Below are 17,217 nucleotides of genomic sequence, written 5' to 3' on the forward strand. Positions count from 1 at the left end.
GTTGTTTGGCTGCCTGCTTTCTCCACAGCTAGCAGTCTCCCTACGGCCCCCTCCCCCCAGCACCTCCCGCGTGCCGGCAGACTCTGCGGATCAGCGCTTTCCCCCTCTTCCCCCCGCCTCCTGCCTGCAGCAAGCAGCTGGCTTGCAGCATTTTGGAGGCAGAAGGGAGGGGGGAGGAGTGAGGACTCAGCACGCAGGCTCCCCTTCCCTCCCCTGCCTCCTGAACGCAAGCCAGCTGATTGCCCTGGGCAGGAGGGAGAGGGGAGGAGCAAGGACTCGGCGCACCTCCATTCCCTCTCCTGCCAGCGGCAATCAGCTGGCTTGCGGCATTTTGGAGGCAGGAGGGAGTGGGGAGGAGCGAGGACTCAGCATGCAGGCTCCCCCTCCCTCCCGAACCTGGCAAGCCAGCTGATTGCCCCGGGCAGAAGGGACGGTGGAGGAGCGAGGACTCGGCCTGCCTCCCCCCTCGGCAATCAGTTGGCTTGGCATTTAGAAGGGAGGGGAGGAGCCAGGATGCAGCAAGCAAAGTAAAGAGGGAGGAGATGGGGGGGAGAAGAGGCAGGTCAAGGGTGAGGGCTTGGGGGAAGGAGTGGAGTGGGCAGGCTGAAGGTTGAACCCCCACCTCCAGTGCTTGCAGAGTAGGGGAAGCTGCCCTGGAACGTAACCCCCACTATTTACATTAATTCTTATGGGGAAATTGGATTTGCTTAACATCATTTCACTTAAAGTCGCATTTTTCAGGAACATAACTACAACGTTAAGTGAGGAGTTACTGTAGTTACCTATCTGCAATAGATACAACACTGTCCCACTATACCACAATTATTGCCTATTCCAAGAAAAGGGTAGTACAGGTTGGCAAATCTCAAATTTTTAAGTGGTGTCCATTGTCCATACATAAGTTATATTGCTGTTTAAACTCCTTTTCAGAGAGAAGGATGTTTGCTGGCCAATGCAGTGTGATCACTGCTGCTGCTACTTGAGAACTGGTACCGATGGGCTAAGAATTGCACACACCACTGCTCTGGACTACAACTACTATTTCTTGTCCCCCCACTCCTCTAGCTCACTTGTTTATCTCACCCACTTGTTATATCTTGTTCTTTTTTAGAGTGTAAGCTCTTTGGAGCAGGTACTGTCATTCACTATTAGTTTATACAGAGCTTAGAGCACAAGGGTATTGAAGCCTCCAGGGTTCGCAATAATAATGATCCACAAGGTCTTTAGAACCTTTCCCATGAGACCCTCCCCATTACTCCACGTCTTCCTCACTGCTCTTTTTTAAAGTCACTTCTCCCCCAACCTTCTTTTGTCCCTCTCAGCATATGGAAGGTTGTAGTGGGAGCTGGTTCTAATAAATTGTTAGTTGTGTGTTGAATATTGTATTGGCTGTTAGACATTTTTCAGTTACATGACTAATGTTTTGTACTTTGACTGTGTTACCAGGGTTACTTTTTGTATTTATACTGATGTAACATGGTATGAGCAGAGGTGAAAGTAAGCCGGTACGGTCTGGTAGGGCGTACCAGCAAGAGCCAATACACCGTGCCGGACCGCACCGGCTTCCGCAGCGGGGATTTAAAGGGCTCTGGGCTCCCCGCCACAGCGGGCAGCCCAGAGCCCCTTAAATCCCACCCGCGGCTCTGGCAGCTGGGCTGGGGCCAGATTTAGAGGGCTCTGGGCTGCCGCGGCTGCGGTCAACCCAGAGCCATTTAAATCCCGGGCTCAGAGCTCCCCCGGCTGCAGGAAGCCCAGAGCCCTTTGAATCCCGCCCACGGATCCGGCAGCTGGAGCTGCAGTGGGGATTTAAAGGGTCCGGAGTTCCACAGTGGCGGGAGCCCCCGGGGGCTCCCAGCACTGTCTGCAGCTGGGAGCCCTGGGTTGATTTAAAGGCCCTGGGGCTCCCAGCCACAGCCGGTGCCCCAGGGCCTTTAAATCTTGAGAGGCCACGCCTCTTCCGGTTGAGGCCACACCTCTCTCAGGACTCCGGCAGTACCGGTAAGTCCTGTAAGTTACTTTCACCCCTGGGTATGAGCCAATATTTCAGTTACCCATTTCCTTTTTGATACATTAATATTATGGGATACAAACTATTTGAAATATAAAACATTTTAAAATATTTTACCATAAAACCAAAAAAAGGGATATTAATTTTCATCCTAAAATTGGATGAAAGACTGGTGGAAATACTCCAATTGACTTCAGTGAGCTTTAGAGCAGAACCTTATAGTATAAAAAGCACATTAAATGTGTTTATACTTTCATTTGAAATGAAACAGCCAGAAACATGATCATACACTATCTCCTCCCACCCTCCTATCACAGACAAAACTTTTTTGGGGGTGAGGAGGGGGGAGATGGAGGTCTATTGGTAATATGTATGAAATATATATGTGGCAGTGGGGGGTGGTTTAATCTAATTCTAATTGAATATATTTAGATTAAGTATCTCTAGTTTGGTAGTGCTGCTATTTTCATGGGCTGTATATTCTTCATTCATTTTTACCAGGGTGCCTTGAATATATCTAGGTGGTGATTTGGCTCAGTCCACTTTCTATCTGGATATTGTGCCTATAGTGTCAGGACTCTACATAATAGGACTTGCTTCTACAAAATTGGGGGGTGGCATTTGTGTTTTTGGTTTTTGTTAATAAACTATTCAGCTTCTTACTGTAATAAAGTAAAATATGTGCAATTTGGAAGTCATCCAATATGTCTGGTTTATCTATCTGCATCAGTTAACTTGATTTTGAAAACTATTATGTAGTTTAATTTCCCCCAGAAAAATAGGGGATTTTGGTTTTGTTGGTTGTTTGTTTGGGGATGGATGGGTGAGATGACTCACTCACAAAAATATAAAATGATCTTTAACTTTTAAAGCTGAGAAACATTACATCATTGATATGGTCATAATCAAGTAGTGAAGACTTAACAAATGCCATTTTAAAATTAATTGTTTTCTCTTATTAAAGAGAAGTCAGAATCCAGTGAAAAGGAAAACAAGACACAGACACCGTTTGAGGGACAAAGTCGCAGTCTACAAGTCTCAGATGAAAATATAGACCAATTTAAAGCAACACTTGTGCCAGGTAATATCCATTCATTATAAACTGGAATAGCAAGTCAAAATGTCTGCTGTACATAACGCCTCCAGTTTTATCTCTTAGTGTAATAACCACTAAATGGCTTTTCACTTCAGTTGTTTTCTGCTAAATAGACTAGTGCCCACACACCACAAGCTGATTTTATATGAAACTACAACAGACTGCACCTAGGGGTCATAGTCTGCGCTTGCCTCAAACCGAGCTCCAAAGTTGTACCTGAAAGTTTTGCATTCACAAAGCAGGTAGTTAGACATGTAACTACCCCTGCAGGTGTGCACAGTGTCAGAGGCCAAGCTTTAAAATATTAGTAACCAGGGCCGCCCAAAGGGGGGGGCAAGAGGGGCAATTTGCCCCAGGCCCCGAGCCCCACAGGGGCCCCCACGAGAGTTTTTCGGGGCCCCTGGAGCGGGGTCCTTCACTTGCTCCGGGGGCCCCGGAAAACTCTTGCGGGGCCGGGCGCAGGAGCTTCTTCGCTCCCGGTCTTCGCTGGCGGGGGGTCCTTCCGCTCCGGGGCGGAAGGACCCCCCGCTGGCGAATTACCGCCGAAGACGGAGCGGGACCCGCCGCCGAAGTTCAGCTCGGTCTTCGGCGGTAATTCGGCGGCAGGGGGCCCTTCCCTTCCAGGACGCGCCGCCGAAGTGCCCCGAAGACCCGCGGCGGGGGCCCCCCGCCGCAGAATTACCGCCGAAGACCGGGCTGCGCTTCGGCGGCGGGTCCCGCTTCAGTGGTAATTCGGCGGCGGGGGATCCCCGCCGCGGGTCTTCAGGGCACTTCGGCGGCGGGTCCGGAACGGAAGGGGCCCCCCGCTGCCGAAGACCCCGGGCCCCCGGAATCCTCTGGGCAGCCCTGTTAGTAACTGTCAAATTTTTCAAAATAAATCAGAAAAAGCTTTTCTAAGTTTATCTTCTTGACTTTAGTGTCTAGATCTCTCTGCCATACATGCATTAGAAATGCCTATATGGGCTCGCCCCATCTCTACATTTAACCTGTTAGCATGTCACAGTTATGGGCTGAATAAGTGATTGTTGAGAAGCCATAATTTGCCTTAGTGCTCATTGTGCTACTAATTAAGACACACTTAGAATTTACTCTTTTTTCCCCCCCAAACAGAGCCTGCAAGTGTCACAACAAAGGCAAACATGAAGGATGCCAAACGATTTGAATTTTTTAAAGAGCATGAAGGTAAAATATGGGCTGTTACTTATTTAAAAAAAAATAAAGCTGCACATTAAGTCAAGGGTTTAGTGTAGGCAAACAGATAAAATACCAGTTTGCTCTGCCTGCCCATCTCAACAAAATGTACTGTAGTTTAGTTAAAGGGAGTCTTACCTAATGCAACAGGGGTATAATTTCAGCTTTGTTGTCCTGTATTTATTGACTTAGTAAGCTACTGCTATTTTTAAACTCTTGATTTATGCCTTTCAGTTGAGTTTTATTCAGCTAAAATGTATTGTGTGTGTTCAGCTGAAAGAGGGCAAACATCTTTCTCTGGCTATGGCAATTTGTTTGCATAGACCTCAATTACAACATTAAAAGGGCAGATTGTGTTGTTGTTGGGCTGCTTACATTACAATAAAAGCATCTAATAAAGTGAGACATGAGAAATCAGAGCTAAATATGATACAAAAACTACGGTCTACCTATTTACTAAATTTAATTTTGTACTCAAGCTGCATGGCTTTGGTTTCAGAATTCATCAAACAAGTCACAAGAAAATAATTTACAGATAGTTCACCAGTATGGCTCTGGGTTAGCAGGACTTTATCTATGGAATCAAGTTCAGCTGACAGATAAAGAAAGGTTAAATAAATGCAGTATTGCTATTTTTAACATGAATGCAACCAATAAATATGGGTGGATGTATTTTCCCTCAAACAGCCAATCATCCAGTTGAAAACCTACAGCATGTGATTCCTAGAAACTAGACTATGGGAAGAAAGGGCTACTAGTGGCATTTATTGGAGAGAATAAGGTGGAGTCCAGTAGCAGCACCGCTGGCTGGTAGTCTCTCTCTATTGCATTGAGAGATTTTTATTTACATTAGTGGATTTTAGTGAGATATATGCTAAATTACTGCTGTAAATGCTGGCTTTTGGATTCCAGAGTACTGTTGCTGCAGATTAGGTTGCCAGAATTAAGAGTGCGGTTTCTAAGGAGTAGATTTAGTACAACATGTGTCCAGCTTCTATGCATACTGATTTTTCTTGGCTTCCAAAGCTTCATTCTGAAGCCAAATGTTTACTGGCAGAGCATCTGAGTCCAAGGTCAGATTACTGCAGAGGCAGTACACACAGCCCTGAGGGAAGATAATCATCTCTCTAGGGACAACCTCAACTCAGCTGAAGGAGCATCTTTGATTGACTTTGAATTGGGGGGGGGATCATCACAATGAATTATATTAAGGGTAGAGAGATTAAGTAAAATGTTGAAATGGGTCCTACAAGACACCCCTTGCTTTCCTCCTTCTTAACAAAACAAAAAGGAAGAGCAACTAAGAATGGGGGAAGGAAAGCAATACAGACACTAGAAGAGAGATGGAGACTAGTAGGAACAGGGTCTGGGGAGAAGAAATAAATGAAAATCAGTGTGTGTATGGGAGGGCGGGGACAGGGTGGAGAGACAAGTCATAGAAGCAAATTGCTTACTTATAGGGGCAGGACTGTTTGACAGAAACGCAGAAATTTCTTCCCCTAAATCTTACTCTTTGAAAGAGATAGAAGGGTGATTCATTATTACACATAGCCCCCTACAATATGATCAGACATTTTAAACTATAGCTTGTTGCTATTTTAAATACATTTATTAAGCATGACCATCTATTCACTCATCTCCGTTATTATGATGCTTCTATGCATTTCAGTTACAAGAGTAGGAGAGTTAGGAGGAGCTATTGTGTGAAAGAGGCACATACGGAGTAGTGACGAGTCCTGTTTTAGATCTCTCATAAACAAGGTTTAAAAGTATTTGAGAAGAAACAGAGGGCCACATTCAACCTGAAGTAAATGGTGGTAAAGCCAAATTTAGCAGATATTTTAAAAGTGCTGTAAATTAGGGCATGAAAAAGTAAAAGTTGCAAGTTTGGCGTTCATTGGCTATGCAAAACCAGTGTAGCTTTGTGCTGATGGCGTGGAAGAGCGTTGTAATGAGCAGGGAAATGAAAGCTGCCCTCTCGATTCTCTCCCACCTCCTTCCCCCTTCTAATTTACATCCACACCATCCTCAACACATTTGGGAGAAAGTCCAGGCCCAGCATAAGTCGGAGCAGCTACCATTAACTTCCACACAAGTTGTATCCACTTACACCAGCCTTGAATTTGACCCTAGAATATCAAATCAGTGGTTACACTTATTTTTACACACCCACTGAGGGCTTAGGTTATCAAGCTACATCATTGCTTGCCTAACTTCCAGCATATGAGTAATCCCAATTGTGGTCAGACTCCATATCCTTTTACACTTTAATTAGTGGTGTAAAATGCATGTCAGGTGTAAGAAGTAGTATCAAACTTGCCCAATTTTGACATTTAGGCCTCAATTGATGAAGGTTCTTAAGTACAATGCCGAACTTTAAGCATGAGTAGTCCCAGGAGTCTAAAAGCTTAAAGTTAGGTACATGTGTAAGAGTATCTTGATGAATCAGGGCCAAAGTGTCACATCAGTGAAAGTTACAATATTTCACTTCTTGCACCTGACATCTAATTTACCCCGCCTTTTAAGTCGCTGATGAGTTGATCCACAATGCATTGTTTGAAATGTCCTTAGTTTGGATAGGTTATATGACAGCAAGATTCCAAGGCAAAGATAATTCGTATTTAAAATTGGTCCAATGATGTAAACACTAAATACAGTGCTGAGTTTAAATAAATAATAAAACTTCACAGCCTTCCTTAAATATTGAAATTACAGTTCACTTCCTGGTGACATTTGAGGACTACAGGATAGGCCTTACTAGCAAAGCTTTATTGGCATGAATGGGAGAGTATGTATTGTGGTTCTCACGTATGCTTGTCTGTTAGCTGATCTGAGTGATTGGAAAGGGAGTAGAGACAGGAGGAAATTTAGCTCCATCCTTACTAGTTGATCTATACAAAATATTTAAATTGCCATTGTCATAAGAATATTTCAAGAAAATGTACCAAAAATATATCCCAAAGTGTACAAGTTGCATGACTTTAAAGAGCTCTGTTTGGTGCTACTTTAATGCAAAAATGTAACAGGATTTTTACTAATGCAAAGAAATTACAAAAGGAGAAGAATGTTTTACTATGATTTGTGGCAATGTTTAGAATATATTGTTAAATTATTAATAATACACTCATTTCCCCCTCTAATGTGGAATTGTATAATTTCCTTTAGGTATTCATGACAAGAAAAAAGCAAAAGCTGCAGATCTTAAAGGCCTTCTAAAGCACATTATCATAGCCTGTGTAGCGGTCACTGGTTTGATATTGGCTGTAATAGTGTTGATGCACATATTTACTTCGATATTTGCGAAGAACAAACAGTGAGTTGCTTTCCCCCCATTATATAGTACAGAGTTGCTATCGAATAATTAAGATGTTATGGTTAAATACACAACTTTTTTTGAATTCTGGAACACAGTGTTAATTCCTCAAAGTAAAAGACAACATCAGACTATAAATTAGGTTTCGGCTGTAAGAATTTTTAAATTGTTATCCAAATTCATAAAAATGTATATTACTTTCTGAACTTATTTTTATTATTGTAGGGAACCAGTAATAACTAATACTTACAACATTTACAAAAGAGAAAACCCAACAAAAGATGAAGCCAAATCAATCACAGAAATAGATTGCAAAGAACTGAAAAAAGACATTGCTGTAGTGAAAAATCAGTCTGAACATAGTAACCTGAATCAACTACCACTGCATTTATCAACAGACAAATCTAAAGAAAATGGTCAAGACTTAGAACCTTCAGAAAAACAACCAGGCCATAATACTTCCTCCATTAACTCTCCATCAAAAAGGATTGATGAAAGAAATATAATTCTGTCAACATCAACTGAACCTCTAAAATGTAACCACTCTTCACAAATGCCCCCTGACAATTGTTCGTCTTCAGAAATGGAAACATGCAAGAGCCACAGAACTAGACCTAGAACTTTAAAAACAAATCAATCTTGTTGTCACAAACCAAGACAACATTGTACAGAACCAAAAGAACATGGTTATAAAAGACTACGGGATAAAGATATCGCTCTTCATAGAAAGCATTTAAACCATCAAAGATCATCTAGGCATGACAGACATAGATCAAAGTCTACAAAATGTAATACAACTCATTCAAATTGTTCACTTCTAGATGGATGTTGTCATGACTCAAGTCCTAGTGATGATTCTTCATCAGATGTATTCATTTCTTCAGATACAACTGCAAAAACACATCTATCAGAAATATCCCAACATGATGGTTCAAAGTGTACATGCTCTCAGCACAGAATGGGTTCTTGTAGCTCTGATTCATATTCTGATTAGAACATTAGTAGCATTCAAAGGAGTAAACATTATCAATCTACATGATCAGTGATATCCAGCAGCATGTAGTACCAATCATTTTACCACGTGTGATCATGATAGTCCTGTGAGTCCTGGAGGTTGTTTTCTTTTGTAATCATGCTAATAAATAAATATTTTTATATTAGGCTTCAGTACTTGCTAATGTAGTTTCAGGTTTGTTAATGACATCTTATAAACTATTAAGCCAACATGCACATTTTCTTTATATGTTTGAGTTTTCACAATGCCCATAACTAAGATTGCAATACTAATACCATAAATGAGCCACACAAAAAAGACCCATACTGAATGTTAATCTATCAAGCCTTTTGGATTTTTTTAATCAAATGTTTTTGTCTCAATTCCCCCAACCCCAGTGATCATTCTCTGGAATGTGAAGAGTTCGATTTACTGATACCTGCATTCTAACAAAATTAAATCCCTTATCCAGTACTGGTCCAGTTCCAACTGAGCAAGAAGAGATGGGATAGGGGTAAATGTCTTCTAATGTCTAGCATCCAACTCCAGAATTGTAAATGAGAGAGACCCCGCACATTATAAAGGGCTCGATTCAGGAAAGCACCTTTGCACATGCTAAACTTTAAGCATGAATGGTCCCACTGAAGTCAAGTGGACTGCTCAAGTGCTTTGCTGAATCAGGGCCTAAATAAACATTTTGAAAGACGAAGTATAATCATACACAACAAAAAATGTTCACATACAAATAAATATTAGAACAGATCATCAATTTAAGCTGCTCTGAAGAGGATGACATTTTCAAATTTGTGCATAAATCTGTTTAGTTTTCTTAGTGCAAAGCAACAATTGAATGTTTACTTAAATACATAAAACTTGTAGCATTGGATTTTCAAAAGCTTTCTGTGTTGGCCTAACTGTGCTCCAACTGAAGCCTGAGTTAGGCCTGTGCTCTGAATGCTTTTAAAATCCCACTCCTATTTTTTCCCCCTTGTGCATTACTCTAACTAGTTCCATAGATATTAATCAAGATTTGTGTTCATCTTTTGGATGAAACCAAGCATAAACTTCAACCCAAAATACAAGAATACAGGGTGGGCTTTTTGTTTGGTTTTATATTATATATGGCTGATAACGAGGATTTATAAGAGAAGCTCCAAACTTAACCTTCTACAACATTTGTTGCGATGTTGTAGAAGGTTAAGTGAAACTGTACATAAAAAATTACCCATCACCTACACATGCATAAATTTTACCCTTCTCTAAAAACTATAATTGATAAGAATATAGTCAGCTATTTTAGGGCCTGTAGGCCCCAATCCTGCAAAGACTTGCACCCATGCTTAACCTTAAGCATGAGTACACGCATGTGTATCAATCTTTGCAGGATCGGAGCCTTACTGGTTAGGCCCCAATTCAGGGCAGCACTTAAGCACACACTTAACTTTAAGTACATGATTAAATCCCATTGACACATGTTTAAGTGCAGTCCTGAATAGGGATGTTTTCTGAAGCAGGCCTTAGAGTACTAATCTGGGAGAAAAGTCTTAGTAACAGCAAGTCTGACTATAGAGCAAGACAACAGACAAATAGGAAAAAGTAGGTTTATTTTATTTTTTATAATCCCATTCTTTAAAAAAAGGGTGCAATTGGGATGGCTAATTGTTTCAAGAAGATAGAAGGAAAAGTGTCAAATGTGTTTTAACTCAGAACAAAGTATCAACTTGTCAGAGTTTGCCAAGAGTCCAATGAAATTTTCTAGGAAAACCACACTATTGGGCTGAAAGGATTAAAATATAAAGGGAATAGGAGGCGCTTGGGTGGGAAAGAGAAAGAGATTGTAATATTAATTGTTATTAGAAAAATCGAACAGAGCATAACAAATTAAAAATACCCATGGAAATAGCATTACTCGGTTCCATGCAGTCAATATGTGAACGCTGGAGATAAAGCAGAAAAGCTAACAGCAAGGCTGATAAAGAAATATTCAGAGGAAACTCTTGGAATCATATCCTCTGTCTAAAATGAACCAACGTTGACTGTTTCCTTTCCAGAGGAAATTAATAAAATACTTCCAGATTATTAAAAAAAATAAAAAAAAAAATGTATTCACTCGTGAAATTAAAAAGAAAAAAGGAGGAATAAATTTTCTAATGGAATCCAATTTAAATAGCATATCAAGAAAAAGACCACCATCAGCAGACCCACCCAGGAAATCCAGAAGGCCATAGAAGACCTATTGTCTGAGGAAAGCCAGGACTGGATGGGCTCCCTATCAAATATGACAAGAACTCTCTCTAAGCTAGCCCAACATTACCACTCTGATGGATCAGAAAGAACCCAACCACCCATCCCCCCGCCACATTTCTCCCCCCATACCTGACTGTTAAAATACAGATTTAGCTAATCCACAAACCTCACACTCCACATACATTACAACTAGTCTCCTCCCAGAAGCAGCAACAATAATACTGCTGTAGGGAGAACTCAGACTATAACATTACAAAACCAATGTCACTTATACAGGGCTTTTTCACGGAGTAGCTTACAAAGCACTTTCAAAGGTGGGCAAATACAGTTTTCGTTTTGTCACGGAGGTGCAGAGAAGATCAAATGACTTGACTCACCATATAACATAGGGCAATGACACTCTGCCGGACTTCCTGTGTGGCCTCGGAGCAGTCACTTAGACCAGTGGTCCCTGAACTTTTCAGGGTCATGTTCCTCCCCATCCATGGGGACTGGAGGCTGCGGGGCTGGGAGCAGGGATGTGGCCAGGGGCAAGGGGGCCAAGGCTAGGGCCGCAGCTGGGTCTGGGTCTGGAGCAGACCTGGCAATGGAGTCGCGGCCAGGGGCTGAGGGCAGGGCCAGGTGAGGAGCTGCAGCTGAGCTGTGGTTGGGGGCCAAGGCTGGGGACAGGGCCAGGAGCTGGGGCCGTGGCTGAGGCAGAGCTGGGAGCGGGACCCCATTTGCTCTCCCTATTCCCCATGGGGGCTGGCCCAGCCCCTCCCATGCCCCCCCAAAGTTCCTCCGTGCCCCCCTAGCAGGCGCGCCCCACCATTTGAGGATCTCTTGGGCCCTATCCAACAAAGAACTTAAACACTTACATGCAAGTAGTCCCCTTGAAGTCAGTGGGACTATTCACATCGATTAGAATTACACAGGCCTTTGAGCTTTGCTGAACCTATAGTTTTGTGTCTCTGTTCCCCACCCATACATCCCAGGAGTGTTATGAAGATAACTTTATTCCTGCTTGTGTGGCAGTCTGATATGATGGTAATGGCACATAAACATTCAGAGAGAATAAGATATGGAATTTAAGACTTCAGTTGTTTGCCATGTCAAGTTTCATAAGTCCACATGATGTAACCTTTTCCAAGGTGGACTCTATCATCATGTAAACTCCTTTGAGAAGATGGAACAGGTGCACAGGGCCAGATGAAGGCAAACTGGGGACCTAGGCACACTACAACTGGGATTTCCTGGGGCTCAACCCTGCAACCCATAAAATGAAAGTGGCAAAGGAGCTTCTACTCTTCCAGGGAGGGAGGGGCAGCAGGATGGGGTCCCCAGGTGCACCAGGAACAGCAGGGGTGGTTGTGCAGGGGTCCCTCAGTACTTACCTTGGCTTCCAGGATATATTGGCATAGGTGGGGAGACCAGACTTCCTGCACACAGTGTCCTCTCTACTGGGATGGTGCTGATGGGTGTCTTGGAATTAATACCCTATTACCATATTTGGGACAGTCCCCTCTCTCAAAAACTATTGTTCCATACTGTATACAGACTCAGGTCCTTGCATCAGTTACATTCTGGTCATATTCAAGCCACAGACGTTAACTCAGTATATAACTTGTTAAGCATTTTATCTAATGGGGACTAAACATGGTCACAATGTGGGTACTTAAACTCAAAACTTTAAGCAGCAAGCCTGAGTGGGTTCTAGACTGGCTTACTGGAGAGACAGGTTGAGATCTGACCTAAGTTGTCAGGGGAAGAGGCAGATTTGCAAGTCATTGCAAAGGTGGCAGTTGAAAAGAAGTGAGTTAAATTGCAAAGGAGAAGAGGACTGTGAACATACCCAGAAGGGACATCCAAGAGGGAGGAAGGGAGGGGGAAAATAGGATCCTCCAAAGTCAACACCACAGGCTCAGTTAAGCAAGGTAGGAGAACTGGGAAAGCAGGGAATGAATCAAGGAATCCTATATAAGAGAGGGCCTCAAGGAGGAAAGGAGCAACGGCCCACAGTGTTGAAGAAAAATAAAAGACATGAGTGTTTATATGGAGTAAATGCTGTTTTACACTTGGCAAAAAGATTGTCATTAGGGCAGTTTAGGTGCAGTGAAGAAACAGAAAACGTTACTGGGGGGTGGAGGGTGGGATTAAGGAGAAAGTTGAAGAAAACGCATTGACAAAATCCTTCCTAACACAAGGAGTCATTCAATTAACTTGAGAAACAAAGCATTTAAAATTGATGAAGGGCAGTATTTTTTCACACAATGCACAATTAAATGTGGCAATGAGATCCACATGCTAAGTCAAGGGGCTAGTAGGAGTTATAAAAAAAAATCAGATTTTTATATGGACAACAATAGCCAGAGTTGTGATACAAGGATTTAAAAATCCCACGAGTTTTGGAAGGGATATAACCCCTCATGCTTCAGGGCATAAACCAGCCATTAGCTAATAGGGATTAGGAAGAAACTGTCACTGTGGGTAAATTGAATACTGTACAGTTAGGGCACAGCTTTCCTGGCAGGGCTATGTACCTGTTTTGATGGTTTGCCCTCAGAGGTTAATTGAACCTGGACATTTCCAAACGAATTGAAGAACACTGTTCCATTCTCAGACCATTCTACTGATGATTGAGTATGACTTTATGCTGTACCAGACTCTTGTTTTCCATCAGTGCACTGGCCCTTAGGTGTCTTAATCCATAGCTTCATTCTCACAGATCACCTCGATCTGCAACAAATGAACCAAGAGGAAAAACAACTAAAACATCAGTGGTGAAAGTCTCAGGATGAATCCGGATGATTCTGTTGAAAATGCTTGACATCTTATATTGTGTCTGGGAGGGAGGCAAAAAAGTTTCTGTCTCTACTTTAGAAGCCACAAGGTCTTGGTCAATTGATTTGTTTCAAGTTGACATTCCGATTAATTCACTGTCTCCTCAATTCATTTCTATTTCAAGTGCCTCCTGTTGTGGGGCAAATTTATGGTTTTGAAGAAAAAAACAACCTGATGATTGAGGCTGAACTGTGGTCATAGGACCAGGACAATACTGAAAATGGAAAAACTTTACGTCATCTTTGCTCAGTGCTTTAGCTGTCTCTGTCAGGTACTGGAGCTGAATGACCTTTGTACCACAACTTGTGATTTAGGCCCATACTCCTCTTGGCTGATGACCTGAACGACCTCCTTATCTGAAGGACCTTTCCCCACTGACACCACTACACAGTCAGTGGAGGAGCTTGAACTGAAGCACCAATGTTTAGAGTAGGCAAGGCTGTTGTGTGACAGGGCATTCTCAACAATGGAATTTTCTTCCTCTTGATCCAAAGTAGCCCAAACTTGATAGACAAAGGGGCTTTACCGCATGCAACGTAGGCCGGCTGTTTCCCCAGATGTTCAGAGAGGGGAAGAGAAGGGGAAAGAGGCAAGCTTTGGAGTACATGATCAAGTGCTTTGATCACATTGGTTGATTTGTTATGGGACTGGGCTATTGGGATTTCAGTGTAATTATTTGTATGTTATAACTCTTTGTAGAATTGTGATCTTAGTTGATGTGAGCATACCAAGACCTGCTATGGACAGGGATTTTGTAATTTAAAAAGATCTATGCACATTGGTATGCAGTTTACCCTTTTTCCACCTTCTCCAAAAATGTGTCATTTTTCAGTCACAAAAACCAGCAAAGTATTTGAAAGATAGTTGTGTTTTTATTTTTCTAAGCTTTTACTTGTGGAACATAATAAATGGATACTTAAATGACTTGATATAATGACATCTTTACAAAAACCATTTCCCCCTAACATCTGGACAGCAATATATAAATATTTACAATGGAAAAATAGGCAAGGAAAGAAATAAGTAGTCTTCATTATCCAAGTCAATTTCTTTCTAATCATATTTTGACCACAAAATACTTCATTCACTTCTATCCATATTTACACATTTCTTTACTTCACTTGGGATAGCACTGAGGTTTTAACGTCTATTTTTAGGATGCTATATTATGTGATACATGTCACACCTGTTATGTTCCTGTAATTTGCTTTTGTATAGTAGCAGAATTTGCCTGGAATAATAAATCAAAATTTTGAAAATGTTATCCTTGAAGAGAGAAAAAAATTAAAAATGTATGTAAAGTTTACATACCAGGATACAAAGTTTCTCACACAAATACATCACAACACTGAAAAATCAGTATAGTAAAATGTTTTTCCTAAGGATATTAGGTCTCGATCCAAATCTCTTGGCTATAACAAAAGCGATATCCCAATAGAACAAATATATATAGAAAAAATAACGCCCTCTTATTTTACTGTTAAAAAAGGAAACAGTGCCTTCTGAAACAAACTAAGATGTGATTTCCTGGAGACAAATGTACGTTACAGTGAAGAGAGCTTAAAAAGCCCCAAATAAAATATGGTCTTCATTAAGAGGAAGATTCAGCAGATCAGTTGGAACAGTTTAAACCAGCCCATTTAATTTTGTAATATTACAAACGTCAATGTAAAAAACAAGACTTTTTTGCTCTCTGTCCCGTAGTGTCACACAATCACGACTGAAAACATATTGCCTGAAGAAATGATAGACACCTATTGCATGCCATTTGGTTTTAGTATGTAGACATTGACTGCCTTGTCCAATACCAGGTTTAACATCCTTCCGAAATCCAGGAACAGTCATTAGAAGTTGCTTTACATATGTGAGCTGCGTCTCCCTCTAGTGCCCAAAGACATACGAAGTCTTGGTTCTCTTGCTTTATAATGTTCATTGAAGTCCAATCTAAAGCTAAGAAATCGAAGGCTTTCATCGGAACTGGTTGTCAGTAAGATCAAAAACTGTTGCACAATGCCCTGAATGAAAAGGGAAAAATAAGAGATTCACCAGAATGTACAGATGGTGCATTCGTGTGGAATGGTATTTGTTGACAAACTAAGGATCTGAATGGTAGCACCGTATTAAAGGAATAGGGGACTCCCAAAGGAAGGGCAAGCATAATGTTTAACTAGTAGTTCACAAATCAAGTGGAGATAGTTTTGTACTTCTGTAAAACCAAAGTATAACAAATCCACAGCTATATACCAGGACTTCATGACTGAAGTTAAATATAGAAAACCTATAACAGCAACAGCAAAAGCTCTTAAGACATTTGGGCCCTACTTATTCTGAGAAGCCTCTTCAGCTTTGTATCCTGCACCAGTGTCATTGCAGCATGAAAGCACTGATGTTGCAGCTACACCATTGCAACTGGTTCTCCTGCAACCCATTCAGCAGCTACTTTACCTAGGAAGGTGGTGGAATCTCCTTCCTTAGAGGTTTTTAAGGTCAGGATTGACCAAGCCCTGGCTGAGATGATTTAGTTGGGGATTGGTACTGCTTTGAGCAGGGGGCTGGACTAGATGACCATGAGGTCCCTTCCAACCCTGATATTCTATGATTTTACAATGTTTCTTATACTATCAATTACTTTTCTGCTTTGAGCTACTGCAGTTTATGTAACTATATGCACATAAATTGTGTTCCGTTAGCTGCAGTGCATGCACTCAAGATTTTGCCTGTTTTAAAAATGTTTTATTTATAATCTCACAGAAAAAACTGTTAAACTAGCTTGATTATAGTTGTGAAGTCAAACACTCAAAAGTTAGTAAATATCAGAACTAAGTTTAACCTGCGAAAGCTTAATTCACTCCCCTTGTGCATATGCATTATAAGATGCTAATTACATGATCACACACTATTTTTTTTCCACAGGTCCCTGCCTCGTTTGCACAGAACAGACAGTGCTCACTTAATTCAACATATGTCTTCTCCTCATACTTGAATGGGTAGCCCTAGGCCTTATTTACTACACAATATTCAAACTCTGTTCTGAAATCAATTAATTTCCTCCTGGGCTTTTCCTCTGGTGCACATCTCTATAGTGTCTGAGTGCTTCACAAAGATTCAGAAACTTATTTTCATAACACCTCTGTGAGGTGAGGGAGCGGTATTATCCCCATGTTACTGATGGGGAGCTAAAACAGAGAGATAAAGGTCAAAAATATCCAGTCAATTTAGGTGTCAACCAACACCTAGTACCTGATTTTTCTGTAGCAAATTTTATATGTTCAAAGCAGGGCTCTCTCTGACTTCAGTCGCAGCTGTGAGTGCTCAGCACTTCTGCAAATCAGACCCAGGGTTTCAAATTGGGCACCCAGAAAATGAGGAATGCACAATTAGTGTCTACCTGTGAAAAGTTTGGATTAAGTGAGTTGGCCAGCATCACACAGGAACTCCCTGACAGAGACAGGAATAGAATCTTGTTCTCCGGGATGGCTTTCAACCACTATCACTGTCCTGAGACTGAGACCATCATTTCTCTTCCAGCAATCCTCTGCCTCATTCAC

At 41.6% G+C, this 17,217-nt stretch overlaps 2 protein-coding genes across 6 annotated transcripts in view; one reads left to right on the forward strand and one right to left on the reverse strand.

The window, feature by feature from the left end:
* LOC120392230 overlaps nucleotides 1–8,738 on the forward strand; it is a 32,766-nt gene extending 24,028 nt beyond the window's left edge. For all 5 annotated transcript variants that reach the window (XM_039517212.1, XM_039516937.1, XM_039517074.1 and 2 more), the window contains 4 exons: nucleotides 2,973–3,089; nucleotides 4,215–4,286; nucleotides 7,461–7,608; nucleotides 7,834–8,738. In XM_039517212.1, coding sequence (XP_039373146.1) covers nucleotides 2,973–3,089; nucleotides 4,215–4,286; nucleotides 7,461–7,608; nucleotides 7,834–8,602 — 1,106 coding nt within the window. In that variant the 3' untranslated portion in view covers nucleotides 8,603–8,738. The remainder of the gene's footprint in view (nucleotides 1–2,972; nucleotides 3,090–4,214; nucleotides 4,287–7,460; nucleotides 7,609–7,833) is intronic.
* Nucleotides 8,739–15,289: 6,551 nt separating this feature from the next.
* The window catches only part of TUBGCP3 (tubulin gamma complex associated protein 3), a 110,066-nt gene continuing 108,138 nt past the window's right edge, over nucleotides 15,290–17,217 (reverse strand). The window contains exon 22 of the mRNA XM_039481021.1: nucleotides 15,290–15,684. Within this exon, the coding sequence (XP_039336955.1) occupies nucleotides 15,526–15,684 (159 nt within the window). The 3' untranslated portion in view covers nucleotides 15,290–15,525. The remainder of the gene's footprint in view (nucleotides 15,685–17,217) is intronic.

Source organism: Mauremys reevesii, linkage group 1 (assembly GCF_016161935.1).
Source record: "Mauremys reevesii isolate NIE-2019 linkage group 1, ASM1616193v1, whole genome shotgun sequence".
In the NCBI taxonomy this organism is placed as follows: domain Eukaryota; kingdom Metazoa; phylum Chordata; order Testudines; family Geoemydidae; genus Mauremys; species Mauremys reevesii.